The sequence below is a fragment of the Sphaeramia orbicularis genome, chromosome 12 (genome assembly GCF_902148855.1).
Source record: "Sphaeramia orbicularis chromosome 12, fSphaOr1.1, whole genome shotgun sequence".
NCBI lineage: Eukaryota > Metazoa > Chordata > Actinopteri > Kurtiformes > Apogonidae > Sphaeramia > Sphaeramia orbicularis.
In genome coordinates, this window is record NC_043968.1 from 40,107,326 (window position 1) to 40,132,222 (window position 24,897).

Sequence of the window (24,897 nt, forward strand, 5' to 3'; positions counted from 1 at the left end):
ACACACACACACACACTCTCACACACTTCCCCTCCTCTTTCCCTCTCTCACACTCTCTCGCTGCCTCGGTGTCTCTCAGCCACTCACTGTGGTTCGCTCTCCTGTTTCATCTCTCCACTGTGGAGTACAGGGAGAGCTGATCTAGCTCCCAGGCTGCCTGGCAGTGGTTAGATTGGGGCAAACAGAGACAGAGTTGTGGACCTGAGGGACAGTCCAGGGAGCTTCTACCGGGAAGATCCAGCGCAAGATTTGCTCCAGCTGAGATTTTTATTTGCATCACAAAACCTGTGGAAAGAGGACACCAACACTACTGGGTCTGCCGCCGCTGTCCATGTGAAAGGTGCCATTTAGTGCATTAATGTGTGTGTGTGTGTGTGAATGTGAACGTATGTCTGCTCACCTTTTCAGTATTCAGATTCATTGGCTTAGGTTCTTTTCTCATACAAATGTAAATTGGCTGGTCGTGCTGCTCCACATCTTTGACAGAAACACAGATGGAGCCAGTCTCTGTAATTCAGGTTTGCCTGATTATAATGCAACGCTCCATGAATTAGTTCAGCTCTGATGGATTAGTGCATGTTGGTGTGTGTGTGTGTGTGTGTCAAGTGTCTAGCACACATGCACAGCAGCAGAATCAAAACCTGCTAAATAATAAATCTCACCAATATGACAGAAAACTTCTGAACTAGGCTGTCTTTGAATATGCTGGTTTTATTCTCCTACTTTCACCCCCTGTCTGTGTGAGAGCTTTGATTGCGTGTTTATGGATGTGTCCGTCTGCACATGTGTGCGCTGTTGACATGTAAACTCACCAACATATCATGCTTAGATGTCATTGCCTCAGGATCACAGTGGGAGGAAAAACAGGGGGGCTAAATGATATCTGGCACAGTGCCATGTCGCTGATGTTGAAGGTTAGATGAATGTCTTTTCACCCACTCGGTCTGTCTCACTGTTTCTACTTACTTCGATACAGATGAGAATGACAAGTGTGTTTTTTAAAATGGCACCATGAAGAATCCCTTAAGTAATGGCAGTTGAGATGCCCCTGCTCCCCCATCACCAGCCCCTCCCTCCACTCATCCATCCTGTCCTGCTTCCTTTTGAAATGTGATTATGTGAGTGTGTGGCAGAGTAGATGGATGGACTGTTTGTTGGGGAAGGGGGCGGAGAGTTGGTGCTTGTCTTACCCCCCCTTTCTACTCCCTCATGGGATTTGCCCTTGCATTCCATCCCTCTTATCCCTTACCTCCATTTCTCTGTCGCTCCTTCCATCACTTTTCCCCCCTCCATGCTGCTGAGCAAGCAGGATTTACTGGTTCAGAGTGGATGTCCATTCAGAAAACTGGGGCTGCTGGAGAGATGTGGGGGGGGGGGGGACTCAGGTGAAGGAGAGGAAGGGGTGAGAGAGGAGAGAATGGGAGTAAAAACAGCCCCCGGGGGAGTCCGTTGGTGATTTATGTGTAGACATTTCTCCACACGTGTTTGACCACAGCTCCAATTAACACCTCCACCAATCCGTGGCTGCACTTGACACATGCTAAATCTGAGAGAGGGCAAAGTATGTTCATTAGTGTCGGCTGTGTTTGTTTGTAGGATTTAGCAAATTCAAATTATTCATTGTAGCTCTTGTAGATTTCTGGGTCATTTTTCTCTGCAATATTATTAGCTTCCTGTTTCTTGCTGTTAAAGTTGGGAAATTGCAAAACATACTAAGCACAGAAAAACTATGTGAATATTTATTTGCTGGGTAACTCACTAATGTATGTAAGTGTCCCCATTTCGTATTCTCTTCAAAATGCAACCACTGACCTCACAGGTTACAAATATTCCTAGCTGCAGTATTTACCACCATTCAGGTATGATTAATTTGATCCAAGAGGTCTGACTCTGTCTATTGTTCTCCCTTGTGTTCCTCCAGGGGGCGTGATAGACAAGGACCTGCGCCACTACCTCAACCTGCGCTTCCAGAAAGGCTCGGTGGACCACGAGCTGCAGCAAATCATCCGGGACAACCTCTACCTCCGCACTGTCCCCTGTGAGTTACCTCGCCATCACCTCCTCTTCTTTCACATCCTTGAGAGAGACACCTACAGTGCTTGTTCTCTTGTTTAAGCTAGATTACCATTCAAGCCAGGTGTTAGCAGCATTATGGTCCATGGAAGCCCTGTGTCAGCCCCATGCTAGTTGGATTTTGGCAATTAGATTAATTGCAGTGCAGGTTTTTTTAGACCCTTCAAAAACTAAATATCGACATTGTATCTAAGCAGCTTAACAGAGAGCTTAAATATTGATGTTTGTCTTCCAGAAGACTGTAATTTTTACATCTTTTTATCCTCATGAAAAAATATTCTAAATAAATTATGTATTTTTTAATTAATTTCACCCAGATTCATGATCACAAAATAAACCTAGACCAAGGCAGTAGGTCCACCAGCTGAGCACTGCTTGATCTCCACTTTTTCACTTGCCTAGTTTGCGTGACTCAACGAGTATTTGAAGACAGCTCATACACAGTGGAGATTCAAAATGGACCAACACTGAGTTAACAGGTTAAACTGGTCCTGACTACTGCCTTCCATCAAGCCTTATAACTCACAATACTGTACAGTGACGTGTTCATTTCATATACTGAGTAGCTTAGCTGAAAAAAAAAACCAAAAACCCAGAGACACTTGTTTGTATTTCTTTCACATCCACTTGGCCTTAGTCCCAAGTCTCCCAGCGGTCTGGTTGTGCTGGTAATTGATTAGCTGCTGAAGTGTTGTTTTCGCTGGATCAGCCTTGTCCAGAAGCTCGACTCTTTAAAATCAAATGTTGTCTGCAGCCCTTTGACTCTAATTAGCTGCATTTACTCAGTGATAAGAGCACATAAGTGTCATGCACACAATAACATTTACAGTAGCTTAAACCTATTTATAGTTTTTAGTTCAGCATGGCACTTTGAACTGGTACGTGAGAGCTTATTTGAGCTTATTTGGATCTGTTGTATATGTTTGTGTGTGTGTGTGTGTGTGTGTGTGTGTGTGTGTGTGTGTGTGTGTGCGTGTGTGTGGCCATTTTTGTTTATCAGTCAGTGGGCTGTGATATTAAAAGATGCGTGTGTGTTTATAAGCTCTTATGTGCATAGTGTGTGTTAGCTCTGCATTAGCTTAGCTGTGCCATTAGGCCCAGCTGTCTGGTGGCTAACTCTCCCTTGAATCCTTAATTGAGGTGCATTCTTCAAGGCCAGGAGCAGGCGGATTTCACTGAAGCCACTTTTCCCCTCTCCATCTTTGAAGAGTAAAAGAGCATAAAGAGAGAAAAAAAGCTATTTGTTTGCAACCGAAGCGTAATTTTCTCTTTTAACACTGCAGCCAGAGAAGCATTGGAGATAGAGAAAGAGGTGAATAGCAAAGACTGGAAGAACAAATGGGGAAACAAATAGATAGAGAGATGCACAAAAGGAAGGTAAGGGGAGGAGGTGGGATGATGGTAAGCACATAAGTAAAAGAACTGCAGATAAACTGTTGCAGAGAGAGGTAAGATGAGGTTAAGTGGTGCATTAATGAAGCTCCAAAAATGGGCCTCAGTGCTGCTCAGAGGAAGAGGATGGATGGATGGATGGATGGATGGATGGATGGATGGATGGATGGATAGATGATTTGATTTAATTCACTTATCAAATTTCGTGGGTTTCTTTTAATGCACATGGTCTGTTTTTGCAAGGACTGAAAGATTTCATAGATGTAAACAGACTGACTTTGCAATATGAAACCTGGAGAGATCAACAGTTGATCACATTGCTGACACATAGAGACAGACAACAGTTCACTCCTAGGGGTGATTTAAAGTGACCAATTAACCTGTTAACCTCTACATCTAAGGACTGTTGGAGGAAGCTGGAGTACCCTGAGAAAACCAAGGCAGACAGGAAGAGCATTCACCCTCCAAATAGAAAGGTCGGAGCTCTGACTCCAGATAAGATGCAATAAGATGACATGGCTAATCACTGCACAACCATATGAAGTATTATGTTATATTAGTATTATGTCATACATGAGACACCGTTCAGGAGATAAATTGAGGGAAACGGTACATTTTAAATACTACCTGTATGAATTGTGCACAGTATTACATAAGGGTATTTTAAGTAATGCTTTTATTAACATCAACATTGTTCTTTTATCATTACATATGTATGCTTATAAATGATTAACATAATTATAACTTTAATCTTTTATTTTTGTTTTTGGGGAGACATAGGCCCCTTTCAAATGAAACAATAAAATGAAACTATAATCAAAGATGGTTATTTAGTTCCTCCATATGTGATGAATTTGCTGGCAAACAGACTTGAGGGAAATTTGGATTTGCCACTTTTAATCCCTTTCATTGCATGTCTGAGTTGTCTGAGTATTGAAACATAGGCAGCGATAGATCGATTAACTGATTTAGTCCAAATTGATTTAGCTGACTGGTATCGGATGAAGTTTGGGCCAATTGCAGCCAGTGGTTACCTTTAGATTTCACTTGAGTGAAAATACTAACTTTGATGAAAAGTAATACCAAGTTCATACCCACATGTATTGATTAATTGCTTTGAGTTTTATATTCACTGATTTAGATCTATGTAGATATTTGTCTCAGTCCTTTTTAATAAGCTGGAAGTAATCAGTGAAAGTAATGGGCATGCATAATGTATTTTTGAGTCAATATTTTTGGGGGGTGGAGCAGGATGATTATATTGGTTGAACTCATTGGCGGGTCATCAGTTTTATAATTAAGTAACGTCATTTTCGATAGGCATCTTTGACCATATATAAACTTTGCTTTCAGAACACATTTTGGTGATCTGGACACAAGTGGACAGGTGCTGTTCACACTTGTGTCTGTTGCGCATCTTCATGATCTTTAGCTGACCACTGATTTCATTACAGCCATCACTTCCAGGAGTAGTTACATGTATGCAGGTATTGCATAATAACATTGTCATTTTTGTTGCACAGGCTGGCTAAGAAAACAAAAAATCAATTGCTAAGCTGTGGAGATCAGAAGGGTACAGTTATTTTAAGTGCACTGTCACCAAAACAATGGACACATCCTTCACTGATGACATATTTTCTAATTGTGCTCTCATCTGGAATGCATTATGTTGAAGAAAATCTCAAAACCTGGTTCAAAGTTTGCAGCAATGAGTGTAGCTTTATTTAGTGTTCCGGAGCACGGTGAAAGTACCGATGCAGACAGTCTGTTTCGGTAGTCTGACCCCAAATCTACGTTTTCAGATGGTATTTATACAGTTACTTCAATGCAGTGAACAGAAAACTAAAGACAAACAAAGAAATAAAGAAAATGGGGTTGTACCCCAGGAACGAGCCAGGGAATTTATATTCAAGGGAAAAGGGGAGGGGGTTGCACTCCAGGAAAGGGGGAGGGATTCACACTCAGGGGGAGGGAGGGTAAGTCTCTCAGACCTGGTGGAGGCATCTTGACATATCATCAAAGCATCATTTGGTCAACGCTAAACAGTTAACTCAGCAGGAACAACATACCAAAAGTGTGTCTTCTGCGCTCTCAGACCAGGACGCATATTTTCTTCCTCAGTTATGATGAAAGATATTTGGTCAAACATATCACATACCTCCTCACAAATTAGTGTGAAAGACTTAATCAAAGGGTGTCACATTTTAAAGTCAAGTGTAAACAGGATCTTTGACTATTTTCTGAAATTTAACTTAACTAAGTAAATGATTTATTGACAAACCAAGATGACCAAAACAGCTTTTAACTGCATTACTAAACGCAAAAGTAACAACAATCAACAAAATTTCTTGGATGTGTAGCTGTTTGTTGATGTGCAGATTTAGGTGGATGGAATCTAACCAGGGAAAGAAAAAGAAGACTGGCACTTTTTCTGAAACTGAAAACCAAAGATACGTGTGAGCTTGGTGAGACTTCAGATAAGTCATAACTCAAAGTGAGACAAATGGTGAGACAGAAAAGAGAATTGTGTGATAGATCTGAACTAGTTCATCACAGCAATTTAAACATAACCCTTGAGTGGTAAAGATGAGACATTTTCGAGGGGGAAGGAGGCTGAAAGGCAGACGGTATGCCACTCATACCAATGGAGAAGCTGGGACGGAGTCAGTGAGGGCAGCTAAGGCTGTGCCAGCTCTTAGACAAATTGCCTGGTAGAAATCCAAGGTCAGAGCGTTAATAGCCTGAGCCCATGTGAAATCATGCCTATCATCTGGTAATCCACATAGATTTGATGTGGGCGATAAAGAGAGGAATAAGTAGAAATAGACTAGTCCTGATGTGAAGAGAGGTGCACTGAAAGAGAATGAGTGAACTATTTAGGAAAGATTAAATTGGAAAAAACATGGCAATAAATATACAGAGTATTTATAGAACTTTATAATCTAGGATTTCAGCAGCCTCTCATTTATAGACAGTGTGTGTTTGTGTGCAGTGCTTTCGTTTACAGACTCCAGGGCTGAGATTAAAACATTTGGAAGCACTTTTAAATATTTGAGCTCATTTCCCAAGCGCCGACTCAGTGTGTGTGTACTTAGTGTAACCTCGGACATTTAAGAGTAAATAACTTGAAGGTTGAACGCATTGATTGAGAGACTTAAAAAACAAGTGCCTCTTACAATTTTCAACCAATACTACATGAAAGTAGTGCTATGAATATGCGATTAGTAACCCAGCAGAGTCTTTGATGACTCATTATCTTTGTTCCGGTCTAATGCTGTTTCTTTCTTAGGAATATCTCCTTCCTGTTTCATTCCTTCTATTTGTCTGTAACACATATATGTTCATATTTTTCTCGGCTCAGCCTTTTAGCTGTGGGGACACAGTAAAGCACTTAGAGAAAAGCGAGTAGGGTGACTGTCGTTGAATAATGGAGTTGACGATCAGGAGGTCATCAGTAGGTAAAAAGGTAGAGAGATGCTCCGTTTAACAGCTTCTTTCCATAAAACCTCTCTAGGTGGAATGACAATGACTGTGGCGGCATCCAGAAATAACCCCCTGTTTGTTGCCTAATGCACTTTTTCACTTTGTGTCTTTTTTTGTTCTTTGTGTTTGAATACTCAGGGTCTTTTTTTATGCACCATATGTGTCTGAAAGAATATCAAAAGATGTAGGAAAAGGGGCCTTTTGTGGTGCTAACTGATAGGTGAATGTGCAGAACCCCCCCCCCCCACACACACACAAAATCCTGACAGAATTGCCATGAAGAAAAGGAGAAAAGAAAAAATGTCATGTTATGTACTCACAGCAGGCCACCACACTGAGTATGTGACCATAAGACCTCTGGAGTCCTCAATACAGACCAGTCTACTTTAACTCACCATCAGTTACCCTCAGATTAATTGGTGTCAGGTTGGTGGTGACTCCAAGGTTAGCTGTAGTTTGATGACCAAGAAACCAGGGAACAGCGAGGAATATGTGGTTGACATAGATCCTCTGCTATTTGGGGTCATTCTAGATTCACAAGCCATGTTGCAAAGCACATATTTGTGCTCTGTGTTAGCAGCTAACCTATTATATAATGGAAATTCAATGTATTATACACCAGCGGAGTAGTGAATTGATCATCACTGGAGGCAGATTTTTCAAAAAGTGGTTCACATTCAGTCCCCAAACACATCTCACTTTCATTTTGTCTACATTTCATGAGCACTTTTTGCAAAGTTGACTTTGGAAGGTTTGCCTTGTCTATGTGCTTTTTATGTATTCGTTTTATGTATGGAAGTAAATAAATAAATAAATAAATTTGATGATAACTTTTAATCCCTGAGCCCTTCTCTAAAATCAGTAGTCAAATAGAGTCTTCAATATGTTGTAAAGGACACAACTTCACACCACAATTGAAGGTCTTGAGAAAATAACGTTCAAAACATGCAGTCAAAAAGATCATGGAGCATAGGTTACTAATAGATATATAGAAGGAGTTGGAGATCAGCTCTAAAGGAATCAATCAAAAACAAATTTATCCAATAAAGAGAGGGCAGTGCAGAAAAGAATGGATGCAGCAATAACTTAAAACAACATCAGTATCAGCATATATGATAGAATTTCAGGAGTGAGTTTCCAATATATACTGTATCTGTTGTGTTACATAAAATTTTTCGCTAAATTTCTCTGTTTGAATTTGTGCCCGTTCATAAAGTGAGAATGCAAACAACAGCTATTTACCAAATTATAATTTTTAGCTAACACCTACTGTCAAATCTGTGTTGAGTCCATGAGGTGACCTGGTTTTCAGACTGTAGATCTGGTAGTGTACCCAACCTGGAAAGTAGAGCAACCGAGTAAAGCAGTGTTAATTTTGTCAGCAAATTTAGATTTAGTTTCAATCATAGTCTTTTTAATAAAATCCCACTTAATTATAGCCATGTTCCATCTGAATTTAATTAATTTTAGTCTTGCTTTAGCTGACTGAATATCATTAAAGTTCCAGTGTGTGAGGTTTACAATGATGTAATTGCGTCAATGGAATAGAATATTCATAATAATTTGATTGTCATGAATTTACTATCAAACAAAAATGAGAATTATTTTTTCATCATCTTAAAATGAACTGTTTATATCTACAGGGCTGGACGCTTGTCCATGTTACTACAGACACTGCTCTCTGTTTCCTGTTTTATAGCAGGTGGGATCCAGTGTTAAGGTGCATTGAAAAGTTAGAGTGAAAAGTTAATATCCCCTTAAATGAAAAGACCAGAACAGATAAAACAAATACTGTTTTCTAATGGGGGACATCTCTGGTTTTTGCCACAATTATGGGAAAGGGTTTAGGGTATTGAGATGGTTGTTATGGGCAATTTCACCACCAGATGTCACTGAATATCACACACTGAACTGTTAAGATTTTTACTCAGGTAACTATCATAAGATAGGCAAAATAATGTTTACCTACATTTTCAGCATTGAAATACAGTTAGATACATGATTTCACATAGAAGTAGAACCTCTGATTGGGAAGCATGAAACATGAGCATCCCTGTTTCCATAATATCACACACATCTGCGGCATGCAACATCTGGAGAGGAGAGAACAGAAGAGCTGCTGATTGAGGTTCACACATGGGAATAAATTACAATATGAAAGATTTGGATGTTTCTGTGTTGCTTATTAGGCAGAGTAACTTAGTTGCCTCTGTCAGTGCTTCAGCTTTATGGATGTGTGACATGAGAACTTGTAGAAAATATCAGCTCTCCTTTATTCTCTTTTTCTCGGGCATCAAGTCTGAACAGTTTATGAAACATGTAATAAGTGTATGTCTGTATGTGTCCTGTGCTGCTGACAGAAACATTTTGTTTGAACAATAATTTATTTTTCGTTGTAGTTTTTAGTCATCTTGTTTACGTAAGTAGAAAAAATAGTTTTAACAGAAGCTTTTCTAAGTTCCTTTTTTTTTTTACCTTGGACAGACATAGGAGGTGCACAGTTCCTATGTGTAAGAATCACAAGTCACATTATCAGTACATGGTAAATTTTTCCTTTTCTGAGATTTTGAGAACATTGATTACACTTCCATGTTTGAATGTTTCCTTTTATTTACTTAATTATAAAGAGCAGAAAACTGCAACTCTGGTTATTCTCATCTATAGCTCAATGATGAATTTTATTTATTAATATTGCATCTGTTCAGTCCAAGCCAAAACCTAAGTGCATAAAAATGCTATAAATGGGGATTATATGACTGTAGGCTGGGGGCAGAGACTAGTCCTATGACAGTGTATATTGTCATGTATTAACCGCACATCATGATGCTTTGGGGATGTAGTGTCAACTTGTGTAGATGAGTCAGGCAGTGGTTTGATTGCAGAGGAGGGACCTTTAAATACAACATCTCAGTGAACATCTGTTAATGGAGAGTTAAAGTTTATGAAAGGTGTGATTGGATGTTCCCACATCTGTCTATAAAGGGTGTAAGTGTGTGTCTGTTCTTTTTGCAATGCAGTCCTTGTAAAGCCTTGCATTTATTTGTATGTGTGTGTTTGTGTGCTTTAGGCTTTACATGCATGCACAAACAACATATGTTTTAAAACCAGGATGTATCGGAGGAGACAGTGAGTTAATGGAGAGTTTGATGCCCACAGGGGCTGTGGGTTTGTGTTAATGGCTGGGGCAACTGTGCCCGATGCTGATGGTGTTTACTAATGAGGGACACACAGAGTAAGTCCATCTGTCTGTTCACAGTTGTTGGTGTGATCATTCTGGAGTTTTGCAGAATAGCAGGAAATAGCTTTGCTGCGCTGTCTTTATTTTTACTTCTCTCTGCCATTAGCCCTGTTACTGTGTAACTGTCAAGTGAAATTGAGGGAAACTTTTGGAATGTTGAAAAAAGAAAAGAAGGCTTTGTTAGACATAGTTGTAATAAATATAGCATAAGAGGTAGAGGTATGACTGCTCTATATAACCTGATTTGATTATAGTTTTACCTTTATGTATTCACATCTGGAACCTGTGTGTACATTCTGCAACCTATAAAATGCACTGAGTAAAACTGTGTCTTGCCTGAATCTGTGTGTGTGTGTGTGTTTGTGTGTGTGTTTACATTAAAACAATTCAAGGATCCTTTATTGTAACCAGGTACATTGTACTAGAAGGAATAAAATGACTTACTCAGTTCCCAATAATAAAAAAGCCAATGCCAAGATATGAAACTATAAACCATAAAAAATACAATTTAAACCAAAAAAAAAACCCTCCTATAAGGAGTGATAAACTCCTTATAAACCTATGGATAATAAGTAAAGGTATACATAAAATGAAATAAGTGCCAGTGTAAGAGACTGCATATGCCCAGCAGCATAAACACATCAGATCATAGCAGTAGACCAGGTAGAGGTGTTTAATAACCATGTAGTGCAACATTGGTGCATAATGTTCAAGGGTCTCGGCTTCAGTAAAAAAAGCTGTTCCTGGATGTTCTGGCTCTGACGCTTTACAATCTCCTGCCTGAGGGGAAGGGGGCAAACAGATCATGTGCAGGATGAGTGGGGTCTTTTAGGATGCAGGAGGCCCCTTTATTACACCTGTACCGATGGTGATGATAGAAACACGGTATGTCAGAGTGGAAAAAAATAAATATTAGGTCATAGTGGTGATGCGCTGCGCAAAATGATTTAAGCTGAATTTACTGGTGTGAGACATAGATTAGGACAACTGGCCCTCATTTTCTTTTGTATAGAAATCAAAAGTAACAGAAAAGAATGCATTACCTTTATATTTATTTGAAAGGGATTTACATCATTACTGTATGACTTCATCACATTCACATGACTTGATGACTTGACTAAGTTTACTGGTGTAACACACAGATTAGGAAGAAATAGAATGGCCCTCATTTTGTTTTGTATTGACATGGGCGTGGACCCTAGACTTTTATACAGCACTGAACATGATGCCTTATTGTGACCCACTGGAGTCCTGTGTACGGATCCGCTGAACTCGGGTCTGTGGGATCTGAGTCCATGCAGTATGGTCTGTCAAGGCAGCATAAGACTTTTACACAGGACTGAACATGATGGTTTATTTTGACCCACTGCAGTCTGTCAAGGGACGATCTGAGTCTCCGGACGATGTGAGTCTGACATGCGTAGAACCATTTATCTCTGTCGGCCATCTTTTACAACTTGCTACATCAACCTCGGCAGGACAGAAAGCTAACACAAACACCACATCAGTGGCATAGAGCCGCGATTACCATCCACCGCTCAGTTTCCCCCGGATTTAGATCAAAACGTTTGTCAGTTGGATAGGCTCTCAGCTGTGAAAGAAGTAGGCATATAAATTGACTCTCTAAATCACTTCTGATTACTAGAAATATATTCCTTGAAGGTAAAGTCTCTGTACTTTCACATCATTGGAATCATGCAACAGTGATTTGTCCTAGCGAGGTTGCCGTAGTGAGTCGTAAAAGATGGCAGATTGAGAAAAATGCTTCTATATCTGCGCAACTCCCATCATCCGGAGACTCAAACTGACACCGTCTTGTGTCTGGATCTGCTGAACTCCCATCTGTTTGATCAGAGTCTGTGCAGAATGGTCTGTCACCATGTTGCGGTGAGGGGGTTTAGTATGGAGGGGGACATTAACGGGTTGGGTCTGACCAGGTACCAGCAAGGGTGGAACCGGGTCACAGTAAGAACCGGACCGACCTTGTTAGTGTGTGATCACAGCTGGACCCAGTTCTCCTGTCGTGTCCCGGTGGTTCCGTTGATCCAGATCCAGTCTACCCCCATTTGTGGCTGTGAATGCACTCCTCCGCAGGCTGTCTTTAAGCCCATTGTAATTTAAAAAACAACTAATAACTCAAAAAGTATCGGTCATATCCGTAAGCAGTTTTCACCTGTCTAATCCTTGACCCAAAATCCATAAATACTCCAAAAGGCAAAGGCTAGCTCTGTCCAGTTTTTCAGTTATAAAGCAGACACACGCACGCACACACGTACACACACACACACGTACACACACACACACACACACACACACACACACACAGAGGCCACTTGACTTATAATATGAATGGCCAAAGCAGCCCAAGAGCTTCTAGAACTTTTTTTTTCCCAATTTCCATCAGACTTTTCTAATGTGATAATTCTTATACAAATAAAAATATCTTGATGGAAACACAGTCATAGTCAGTTTTTAGATGCATTCACACATTTATCGTCAGAACTTTTGTCCATCTGTTGGTCTGTTATGATTATAACAAATTTTAACATTTTCACATTAGATTCATTAGAAACTTGGAAGATAGGTTGTTAAAATGAGATGCTACTGATGAAAAACATATTATTGAATTTATAACCTTTGTTTTTCTCTGCATGAGCATGATGTCACAAAATACAAATTTTATATACCGGTAATATGAGTGCATTTGCTTTTTTGTTAAACTGGTGCTTCTAGTTAACTTATAAAACCAGGCTTACAGTTAAACCTGAATATATGAGTTTCTTATCTGCCAGGTATCCACGATTTTGCCCTCAGTTTGTCACACGTCTGCTTTTCTATTTAATAGCCTGATATCTGATAGATGACAGTAATAATAAGGATAATAAAAGAGTAACAGCTCCCCAGTGTCCCCTCATTCATTATTTAGCATCTCTGTGAGAAACCTAATAAATGGTGGAAGTTTAGAGTCACACAGGAGAATATAGAGAAGCTCAGACTGAGGGGGGGTCAGTGCACACTATGAATGGGGAGCAAATTGAGGAGATTGAGGATAGAATTGGACTCGAGGTGATGCTGCAATAATAATATTGTTTTTAATCCACTTTTCAACCAGGTAAAGAAACACCTGCTATCTGTTTCATTGGTCCACACCTTTGTGTTAATTTGTGACTTTCTTTCTGTGTATCTCTTGGACAAAGGTGAAGTAGGTCGACGGATAAGTCAGTGAACAGCTTGCTTTCTCTTCTCCCTCCGTTTACTTTTGTCTCTCACTTCTTTTTTTTCTCATTCCACTCACTCATTGACTCACTGGAGGCCGGGTGGGGTTTCCATGGCAACTGTACCCACTCCCCATCTGCGTCAAAAGCTTGCCGCCTCTTAAACTCATAGTCCGCTTTCTTTCCTTCTATCTATACTTCTTCTTTGAGTCGTTCTCTGTCTACTTTCAGAGCGCGGGTCAGGAATTTGTAAAAAGACACAGGAATTGAGTAAGAGGAGCTAAAAGTGCTTGTTTGAAGTCATAGCTATTGGAGACATCCTTTGAATTAATAAAACCATGTTCAACAATGCCATACGATCCTTGACTTTTGAGAAATTTGTTACTTTGACAAGTAATATCCTGTCTGCCATCACTCATGCCTGCTTTGGCGTAGGGGGAAGTAGAGACATGACTGTATAGAATAATTGTGAGGCAGTGAGGGGTTGACTGACAAGGTGGGACACAGATGTGGATGTGCCGCTTGGTGAGCGTGACACAATGCTCGATGTTCGTCAGCAGATGCGTCCTACAGACATGGTGAAGGAGAGGTGTGAAATTTACTCCCTAATTGGCCTTCATCACAGAAAGACACCACCACCCCCCCAACTCCTTCTGTCCTCTTCTCTTATCAGTGGTGATGGATAGACAAATCCATCAGGTGGTCCGCCTGCGGTCACCTCACCACAGTCTGTCGTGAGATCTCCCAGCGTTGTCTCCAGTCTAATGATCTGATGTCTTTGGGGGAATGAGAGAGGCACCTATACAGTGGAGGAAGTGAGGTAGTTATATGAAACCTTGATCCATCCTAAGGGACCTCTTCCAGTTTAGGATTTAACAATGCACCTGCAATGCAGTAGCCTACACATCTTGGTAGTATTTTTTTTAATTTACAATCTTTTTAAATGCTATCTATGATTCCTGAACTATCATCCCACACTGAGACAATTTTCACACATGTGGCATGCCAGATCATTAATTTCATAACTTATTCAGTAATTTTGCATAAGCTATGGCACTGATGGCTTTGCAGCGGGATCTTAATAGAGCTGAGTTCCACAGTGGCTCCTCGTTCCCTTGACATGTGACAAGACGTTGGATTTTCCAGGAAAATATCCGTGAAGTGGTAGTGATAAAAAATGACAGCACCTTTAAGCTGGAAACCAGAGATAATCAAAAGTGGTTCATGGAAGAGTAGAAATGGACATTGGCTCACTTAATTGTGTCCACAAGGAGTAGTCTAAATACATGTTCTTCAGAACATACTGTCACCACAGAGCCCTGGGTGGAAAAAAAGACAAACCTGAGCTTGGTCGGTCAGAGGAGGGACACATCTTTGAGACACTATCTGAAATTGTGGTCCAGAGTCACTTATTGAGCAGTGGGAAGATGTGAGAATAAAGTTATTTGGAATTTTTGTTTGTGTTTAAAAAAGAAAAAAAAAGCTCTTAATCCTTACACCTTAGCTGCAAATGTTCACACCCACATCTGATTTTAGAGAGCAATATATCAACACAACAGATGCATCATGGGAGTACAGAATCAGTGCATACAGTATCTGGGACATTTGAACCTTGGCTTCTCTCCTGTGGGGTGACTGCAGTCCTTTTTCACACACCCATAAAAAAAAACACACCAAACCTGCAGGTAGAGAAATCTCTTTCATTCGTGTTCCAGTGTTTTTAGTCATACTACTTAAGACAGTCCCAACTGCATTTTTTCAGCCCTTCTTCTTGTGCTATCTTTCTTCTAAATGCTTGGTATACGTTTTGGCAGGGCAGCACACAGTTGTGCAAAGCACACACTGAGGTTTAGCGTGTGCTGGTCTTATCTCTGGAGAGGTAAATGGAACTGCAAAACTTGGGCCATCACTTTAACTCAACTTTAACTTAACAAAAGAGTTTTTTCCTCCTTTTTTAAACAATGGTGCAGCAGATTCTAGAGTTTAGAGTTAAGACTAGTGTTTTTATCAGAACTGGTTTTCAAGATGAGATATGAGAGGTGTCTGAATGTTGCTTGTGCTGCATTTATGTGAAGGTGAAATAGATTGTAAAGGAAGCATTGATACTATAGGCTCAGGACACATGGGGAGTTGCATGTGTGTTGGATGACCAAGTTACCTTCCTGGGTGAATATGTTTTGGAAATATGCCTATAAGTTACAAACCTCCTGCTCCTCTCTTGGTCCCTAATTGACCTTGCGTCTCATGCCATGTGTTGTGTCAACCTCTCGTCATCCCTATATACGTGGTATTCGAGGTCGCTGTCTGCAGACTGAGGACCCAGGAGTGTGTTTGATTTGGTCCACAGAGAAGCCTGAGGACTCACAAACCCACAGCATTAATATTTACACCTAGACTCTTTGTGGCCAAAGGGTGTTTCTTTGGCAAACTGGAGCAAAATATTCCCTCCTGAGTGGAGCTGCACACATACAAATAACACTGTCAGGAATACTGTTAAACTCCATTTACATCCAGTGTAATAACCGGATTATGATCATAGGAAGACTGGACTCTGATTACTGTGATTCTCACGTAAACATATCATTCAAATCATAATATCTTCTGGAGGAAGCAAAACTCAATAAACAGATGTCCATTTTTCATCAAGCATTGCAGTAATGTTTGATTGGGAGACATCTCAAATGTTATCATTTTGCATCTGAACCTCAAAGATGGAGAGGAGTAATCTACCAGAGTCATCTGGTTACAAAACATTAGCAGTGTTTCAATAAATGCATTTTGAAGTATCACATTAGAAGTGTTTAACAAAATGGCAAATTGATAGCAGGCACCATCAGGCATATGGGGACGACCCCCAGTGGTTCTGTGATGTAGCAAAAACCTGACATACATATGTGAACCAGGACTGGACTCATTGTCTGACTGCAGCCAAGGTAATTCACGATTCACATTCTGGATTAATGCAGAGGTAGAACTCAGAGATTTCTGCCAGGTTTCCAAGAGAGTCAGGACGGTTGATTTGAGGTAAAACAGAACCCTGCCAACCACACAGCTAACAATGTTCAGTCCTGTTTAGCTCTCAGTAAATTTCTATTTAATGTCAGTTTGTTCAGCCTATTACGCAACTTGTCTTCTTACTGTTCAGATTCACATCATATGTTTGAATTCAAATGATCTGTAATTTATTTAATTTTCCATGTGGTCAGACAGATGAACATTTATCAAATAACAATTTACTTGTGGCACTTACTTATGAGTCTCTGTTAACCAGAAGCCACTTCCAAATCATGATAAAAAAAAAATGTATTTATAACTGTAGTGTCAGTTAAAATAGCAGCTGTTAGTCTCCATGCAATTATTTGTAGAAAATTGATCTATTATTGAATTTTTCATAAGTGCAACTTTGGTGTTATGTCGCCAGGCAGTTTTAAATCCACATCGGCTTTAATGAGACTCGTCATTATTTAGTTTTGTGTGTGAATTTGTGCTTTGCGTCCGTGTGTACACATCATAATAAGCTTTTTTGACGTGGTATATCTGTCAAAAGCCCTTCATGATACTGTATACTTTTGTCACTTCCTACCTCCTGTCATGCATTTTTCTGTAGTAAGACACTGTTTAATTTCATTTTATTTTATTTTATTTTTTTTTTTGCGATTAGCAGAATCCATTGTAGAAAACGGAGCAGTCAGTAAGGCCAGAAACGAGAGGAGAGGATCCCCAGGGTCTGTCTCATTAGAGACAATTTCACTGTCACAACTCTCTAGTCTTAGCAGCATTAGGCTTCACTATCCCTCATGTTAATTACTGAGGCTATATGAGTAATTGGCTCCTTTTGGATGCTGAAAAAGCTAAAGGGGAGGATTGGACTGAGTAAGAAGGGAACAGGGCAAAGCTTAGACCACAGCTTATTTTCACGCATACAAGTTTTCAGCATTCGAAGGCAAGATTAAGGATTATTCTATTCCATATCTGCTTTCACATGCAATAATTCATTCTCTCTACACAAACAATTTCTGTTCTGTTCCTTTGTGAAGATAATATTTACTCACCTCTTAGTCCCTCCTCCCCAGTGCTTTTTCAAGTGTGGGGCACTCCAATGTGTACCGTCACCCAGGCTGACCGTATAGAAAACCCAGATGGGGAATTTTACAAAGAATATAAAAAAAAACACCCTACAGCTTGGGTTTATTTTAACCACTGCGTTCCTGTAATATTCCAACAATAATGTAGTCTGGGAGGTCTGTGCAATCAGAAGTCCAATCTGCATAGCTGCTGCTCTCTGTGGCTTCAGGTATCAGCAAGACAACTGCTTAGTGTGCTCCGCCAGCTCGCTCACACAGACAAATCAGAACTCTGATTTGGTTTATCAAAGCCCTAATGAAATATTCGTTGCTATTAGTGTGAAGGGGATTGAATGTGCAGAGGCTGCTATGCCGTCTCACACCTGCTGGATGAGGGAAAACAGAATGGCAGATTGTCTGTTACATTATTTGCTGAGATGGGCGCAAATAAGCTTGATGCTGCAAGTATTCAAATCGAAAGGTAGTGTGGTATGTCTGTAAGTGTTTGCACTTATCTCAGATGATGATATTATGCATGAATGTTACAGAATCAAACTGGGTGCACCTTAATTGATGCCGAGCTCAGGTCTCAACTGAGGTGAGGTGTTTCATAAGTAACCCACACACAGTGAAAAGGAAATGTAGTCACAGATCTTACATGTCAGATGCTGGTTGTAAAGTGCATGGTGCTGAATGTCTTGATTGGGTAACACGGTCGTCATGCAAAAAAAAAAAAAAAAAAAATCTACACCAGCTCAGTCTTATACAGCTCTGGAAAAAAATAAGAGACCACTGCAAAATGATCGCTTTCTCTGATGTGTTTGAGTAAAATGAACATTTTTGTTTCATTATCTAAACTACAGACAACATTTCTCCCAAATTCCAAATAAAAATATTGTTTTTTAGAGCATGTCTTTGCAGAACATGACACATGGTCAAAATAACAAAAAATGCAGGTGTTTTCAGACCTCAAATAATGCAAAGAAAACCAGTTCATATTCATTTCTATACAACACAATACTAATGTTGTAACTTGGGTAAAGTTCTGACATCAATATTTGGTGGAATAACCCTGATTTTTAATGACAGCTTTCACATGTCTTGGCTCTCCTCCATTGCTGTTGGATGACTTTATGCAGCTCCTGGCAGAGAAATTCAAGAAGCTCAGCAATGTTCCATGGTTTGGGACCATCCATCTTCCTCTTGATTATATTCCAGAACTTTTCAAAGTGGGTTCAGGGGTGCAGATTGTTCTGGCCATGACAGGGTCTTCATCTGGTGGTCCATCATCCATACCTTTACTGACCTAGCTGAGGCCAGGAGCATTGTCCTAATAGAAAAACCAGTCCTCAGAGTTTGGGAACATTGTCAGAGCAGAAGTCCAGTAGTTTTCAATAGTTATTTTTTCATTCCAATTACTTTTGCGGTACTAATAGCACTGTTTTTGTCTATTTTAAGAAGATAGTGATGGCCGCAGTAGTGGTTTTTATATTTCTCCTTCTTAAATAAGACATGGATCAAGTGTTTATTCAGTAGAATAAGGTGTGTTTATGTTGGAATTCAACAGACACAGGAATGGAATGGCTGTCATACATGCACACATGCTGACTTCAGAGAAAATTGCAGTGGCCTCTGAATTTTTTCCAGAGCTGTATCTACTATTTGTGTGTTTGCTTTCAAACAGATGCTGAATTAAATAGAAATTTGAGTATGATGCAAATTTGCATAATAGCATAATAACAGGCATAATGGTCAATAGTAATGAAAAAGTAATAAAACAGATTTTCCCGTCTCAAGATGGAGATGGTTTCATTGATGCCACAAAATTATTTTCAGTGTCGATTATGCCCAAACCAGCATAAACATACGCTACCTTGGCTGATTCTGTAATGGAAACAGTTTGATGCTAAATTTGCGACAGCTGGCTTTAAGGGGTTCAGATCATGAGCACTTAAAGATTTTAAGTCATTTGTATGTTACCTTCAGTTTTTAATCAGGTATATCATGTTTTCTGTGGCACAGCTACCCACAGGAATGATTCAGGTTTCAACTTATCTTCAGATCAGACTACTTCATCTGGTAGTTTTACCCCCATTGGCATCAAACATCATTTTGATATGTGCATATGGATAGGATGTTTTACAAACTATTAATAGTGGTAAAACATGTCTCTAATGATGGCCAATACCTCAGTTCAGGCTTTTCCACTAAAGTTTCAGACTGTGAGGGAAACTCTTCCACTACTACCACAGTGAATCATCTGCTTCCATCTGACCCCGCACCCTACCAACTACCTACATGTCCTCCTTCACCACATCCATAAATCTCCCCTTTGGTCCTGGTAGGTCCTTCCCTCTACCATTGTATATACTGTCCCTCCTCTGCACATGTTCAAAGCATAGACTGAAGGCTGTGAGGGTGAAAATACTAGCTTTCATGGTCAGATGCAGATTAATTGACTCATCGCTGAGCTCGCTGTTCAGCCATGTTTTTAATACTTTTTTTTTCTTCCTCTTTTATATTTATTGGTGGTTGGAAAACCAGCTAAAGGTGTCTTATTGCCACCAACTGGACTGGAGTGTGGAAGATAGTAAGAATAATAATGATAATAAACAGTCCTGTTCCACACTATCATTATTGTATGAATTTTTGGGATTCCACCATTGGTCGACTTCTAGTATTGTGAACTAAAAAAGAATAATAAATCAATCAAAATGGGTTTAATTTTATTCAGCAGGCCATTGTTGATGATAAGATAATTCTATTCATAAAAAGTTAAAGTTCTGTTTGACACACCTAAACTTGAAAACTGTTTGTATTCACCCAAACAAAACAGGAGGGTTAAAATTCCTTCAGAATTTGCTGCATGTTATGAGCGTGGGCAGACATGTATATAAACTGCAACATGATCAATTAGTGGAGGCAGTTAGTGTAGTCATTGTTCTTTTTATGGCAAATTATAGTTAAATTTTGTAAATGTAGATTTTGTCGCGTTAAACATCCATTTCACTGTGGATAAAGTATTAAAGTCAGTTTAATTAGCACACTGAAATCTGCTCTGTCTCAGCATCCTATACTCATGTAGTCTTTTTGTCTTTGAAAAGCATTTGTCAAGTTGGAGTCAATTAGTTTGTGTATAGTGTGGAAATTTGAGGGTTTGAAGTTGAAACCGTGGCGGCATCGGCTTCTTCTAATTTGTTTCTCGTAAGGTTCCAACTTCATAAAGGTGTAGAATTAAATCCATGGGGGACTTTCTTCAAATATATCGTTCAACTATCAGTTAACAGATTACAGCAGCAAATCTCAAACCGACTTTATCTTATTTCTCTGTTTGACTTCATCAACATAAATTCTCCCTTCACTCTCTTTCATCTTAATGTGCATTCTTAAAATGTTTATTTTCATTTTGCTTTTAAGAGGCACATGAAATATCAAAGAGAATGAGGACACGCTGCAATTTATATATTTACTGTGCAAAGAAAATTCTCTGAGGTATGTAAGGCATGGGAGTTAAATTACTAATGAATTTGGTTTTAACAGGGTGGAAATGACTATTAATTCTACATTTTATGCTAAAGAGTAGGTACATTTATCCCCAATTTTTAACCCTGTTATTTTACCTCAACAATTTGTAATTCAGTTCAATAGGAGCTGTTGGCAGTGTTAGCAGTTACTTATTATTTAGATGTTCAAGACCTGATAGTTTGCAATGCAATGAGCTCCAAATAAGCAGCAAAGGATCGACTTTTATCACAGCATGCAGCACATTATCTCTCTGTATTGCTTTTTTTTTTTTTTAATTTTGTTTTCCTATGCGTCAGTGCATTTTCTTTATGTGATCCTGCCATGCCTCGCAATCTTTTCATGGTTTAGTATTAAAACAAAACAAAAAAAAAAACAGCTGGTTGTTGAATTTTCATTTCGCTTCGGAATTCCACAGAATGGATGGCCGTACTTGTTTGATTCCTACTTTTATGATTTTGATAAAGTACACATTTTCTCACTGCAGAAAACTTCAGGTTTTGTCCCATTTTCAGTTTACAGAAGAAACAATACCTAGCAGTTTTACAGCCCTCTGTTTTCCTTTACTTCTCTACCATATGTGCTCCTCCTCTCTTCTCCTCAGCTTTGTTTTCTCTTTTTTTCCAAAGCACTTCATTGCACAGGAAGATGATCCCGTTGCTCAAGGTTAGAATGTTATCCTGATCAACAAAGAGCAAGAGCATGTTTCCTTTTGTTTGACACGAGCAGTTCTCCTTCCCTGACAAATAGGTTACACAGTGCATTTATTGCAGAAGTGGGAAGTGAATGTGCTACCCAGGGACTAGAGGCTGATGCTGTTAAGTAACATAAAGTCTCAATGGCAGTTATGTTCTGGAGCGGTTTCCGAGTTGGCAAAATACCCTGAGCTAAGAATAAACTAAACAATGAGGTGTTATTTTTAGCCTCCACTAATGGGGATAATCATAAGCCTTTTATGGCTACAGATAATATGAGTTATAGTTGGTGTATGTGAAGTCTGTAGGTAAATTTAACCACAGAGTGATGAGTCGGATGTACTTTAAAACTCTAACTCAGATCCATGTCACTTAATCTTCTGACTTGGTTGACAGCCAGTAGATGATGGCTAACGTACTAAGAGTTTATTATAGAACTTGTGCTGAAAAAGAAACACTACCTGCTGCAGGTGTAATGAACCAAAAAAGATGCGTTGTGGGTCATGAAACTAAAATGGTGAAATATTTAAAGCTGTGGAGACCTGCAGGGGTGAGCGATGGTTCTTAGTGGAATCGTCACTTCATAGAGAAATTGTATTCTGACATTCTTGACATTCGTCAATTAAACGTATAAGTTCTTCTGCTGCTTTCATCATTTTTATTTAGTTTGTTTTGGATGATCACTGTCAAAATTACCAGAGTTGGGAGTAAACTGGCTGTAAGTGTCTATGGATAATGTCAAACCTTTAACAGTATGAGTGCTACTGTAGCTACTTGATGTTATAGTTTTTCTTCATTGGCTTGACTCATTTCTTGAAACAGAAATTACACTCATAATAACATGGACAAACCTTCAAACCAATTGGCAGTTGTTTACAACAGAAGTGATTCATTCATTTCATAAAATTGCAAATCTTAGTACATGTCTTAATGTCTTAGTACATCTTTGCAAATGATTAAATACATTTAGCCTACATTTAGCACAATCCCCAAGTGAATAGATGGAGTTGATCTAAACTGATTGTTCATTCTCAGTCTAATGGTTGTTCTCTCCAAAACACATCGGCATCATTTCATTGTATAAGTCATCGCATGCACAATAGTCTGTTCAATTGTCAAAATTAGTGAAGAAGATAATACCATGATTACCATATATGAATCCCTTGGAACATTTCATGAATTTATTAATTGACAGTCAGGTGAAACTCCAATTTCAATCAAACAGTATGTTTAGCTTTATTTACAGCACTGTAGGCTACATGTAATTATCCTTGTTTTTTTGTTTATGTGTTTATATTACAGTATATTATGCAGTATATATTTTCCTTTTATTCTGATGTATGTAAGTTACTTTATGTGTGTGAACTGAAGTTGTTACAATTTCCTTTGTAGTATGAGGGCAATGTGTGTCAAACCTGCTCTTACTGTAAAATCCTTTTTTTTTTTTCAGTTTTATACACAATTGTATTCTGTTAGCTAGACAAAAGAAACTAGTACAGTAACTATAGTCAGTGATGAACTGGGCTAAGACTGAAAGATGGACATGAGGGATATTTCAATGCTCCTCTGCCATCGTGACAGAACATTGAAACATTTGGACTGGCAGTGCTTACACAATGCCAAAGTCACTATGCATTTTGGGGGCACTGACTATTTACAGGGTGGGAAAGCAAAATTTACAATATTTTGAGGCAGGGATTGAAAGACAGTGTATGACCAATTAGTTTTTTGAAAGTCATGAGAATTTATTTGTCACAAGAAAATTTACATAATAGAAAATGGTTTCATTCTATGTGTCCTTCTTTCTCAATAACTGCCTTCACACGCTTCCTGAAACTTGCGCAAGTGTTCCTCAAATATTCGGGTGACAACTTCTCCCATTCTTCTTTAATAGTATCTTCCAGACTTTCTGGTAATAGTTTTGCTCATAGTCATTCTCTTCTTTACATTATAAACAGTCTTTATGGACACTCCAAGTATTTTTGAAATCTCCTTTGGTGTGACGAGTGCATTCAGCAAATCACACACTCTTTGACGTTTGCTTTCCTGATTACTCATATGGGCAAAAGTTTCTGAAAAGGTATGGATAATAGTGTTAGGTATGATCATGACATCAATATATGTTTGGTTTCAAAACAATTGATGTAGTGCCTGCTGAGAAAAAACAACTAAATGTTCATTGTAAATTTTGCTTCCCCACCCTGTATATGAGAAAGGAATTTAGTTTTGACACATGAGTGAACTGTTTTGGGAGAGACATGAGCTTTTGCAGGTGAACCACTGTGTTGTGCTGAACCATCCAGGTTATTTTGGCAAAAGCATCAAGAGTGTTGAGAATGTCTGGTCTGTTTCAAGAAATGAGCCACAGCAATTGAGAAGGATCTTTGCCTTTCTGGGGGCACTGACTATTTATATGGGAAAGGAATTTAGTTTGAAGCACGAGTGAACAGTTTTGGGAGAGACATGAGCTTTTGCAATTGAGCTGTGGTGTTGAGCTGAACTGTAACAGTGTTTCTGATGGTAAGGTGTGCCACCACAAAATCCTTGCCGCCACACCATACATTTGGTCCAAAAATCAATAATAGGCCTACACACACTATGCATATTAAAGTCTTCAATTTAGAATTTTAAGGTTTCACAACACGGAACAGTAGTTGGAGTGGTTGCAATAGTAGTGTTTTCCATCTTCATTGGTTAGTTCTGCTACCTGTCACTACAGGATCTATTGCCCATTTGCACATGTGCAGCAGTAACTCTACTTGGACAAACTGCTCTAAATGCATTGCCAGACACATTCAGAGTCATTCTGTGCTGCAGATGACTATGGATGTATTCACACCTGGAAAGTCCTTGGATCTGCTTATTTGGTTAGGATCGAATGTGGTCTTTACTCTTGCTAGTGGACCAAAATTTCAAAATGTCTGCGCTGGCATTGGACAGAAAAGTCAGGGGAAAGGTGAATCAGAGATGGTGGTGCTAATGAAAACAAACATGGAGGTCCTATGTGACCATTGACCATTGTGCTCGTCAAAAGGGGCATGGTACCATGGTTTGTTTGGCTCGAGGCTGGTTATATTCACACCAGAAGTGAACCGGTCCAGAGTCCATTTGGAAACAGGCCGAGACCCTCTGGAAGAGGTGGTCTCGGTCCACTTGTTTGGTTCGAATCAGAGTTCGCATGTTTGTATTCACACCTAAAAAAACTCTGGACTTTC

General features: G+C 39.3%; 1 protein-coding gene across 1 annotated transcript in view; it reads left to right on the forward strand.

Annotated features, from left to right (window-relative positions):
- Positions 1 to 24,897, forward strand: part of LOC115429085 (membrane-associated guanylate kinase, WW and PDZ domain-containing protein 2-like) — a gene marked incomplete at its 3' end in the record, with an annotated part of 206,325 nt that overhangs the window by 95,131 nt on the left and 86,297 nt on the right. Inside the window, exon 2 of the mRNA XM_030148334.1 lies at positions 1,922 to 2,038. Within this exon, the coding sequence (XP_030004194.1) occupies positions 1,922 to 2,038 (117 nt within the window). The remainder of the gene's footprint in view (positions 1 to 1,921; positions 2,039 to 24,897) is intronic.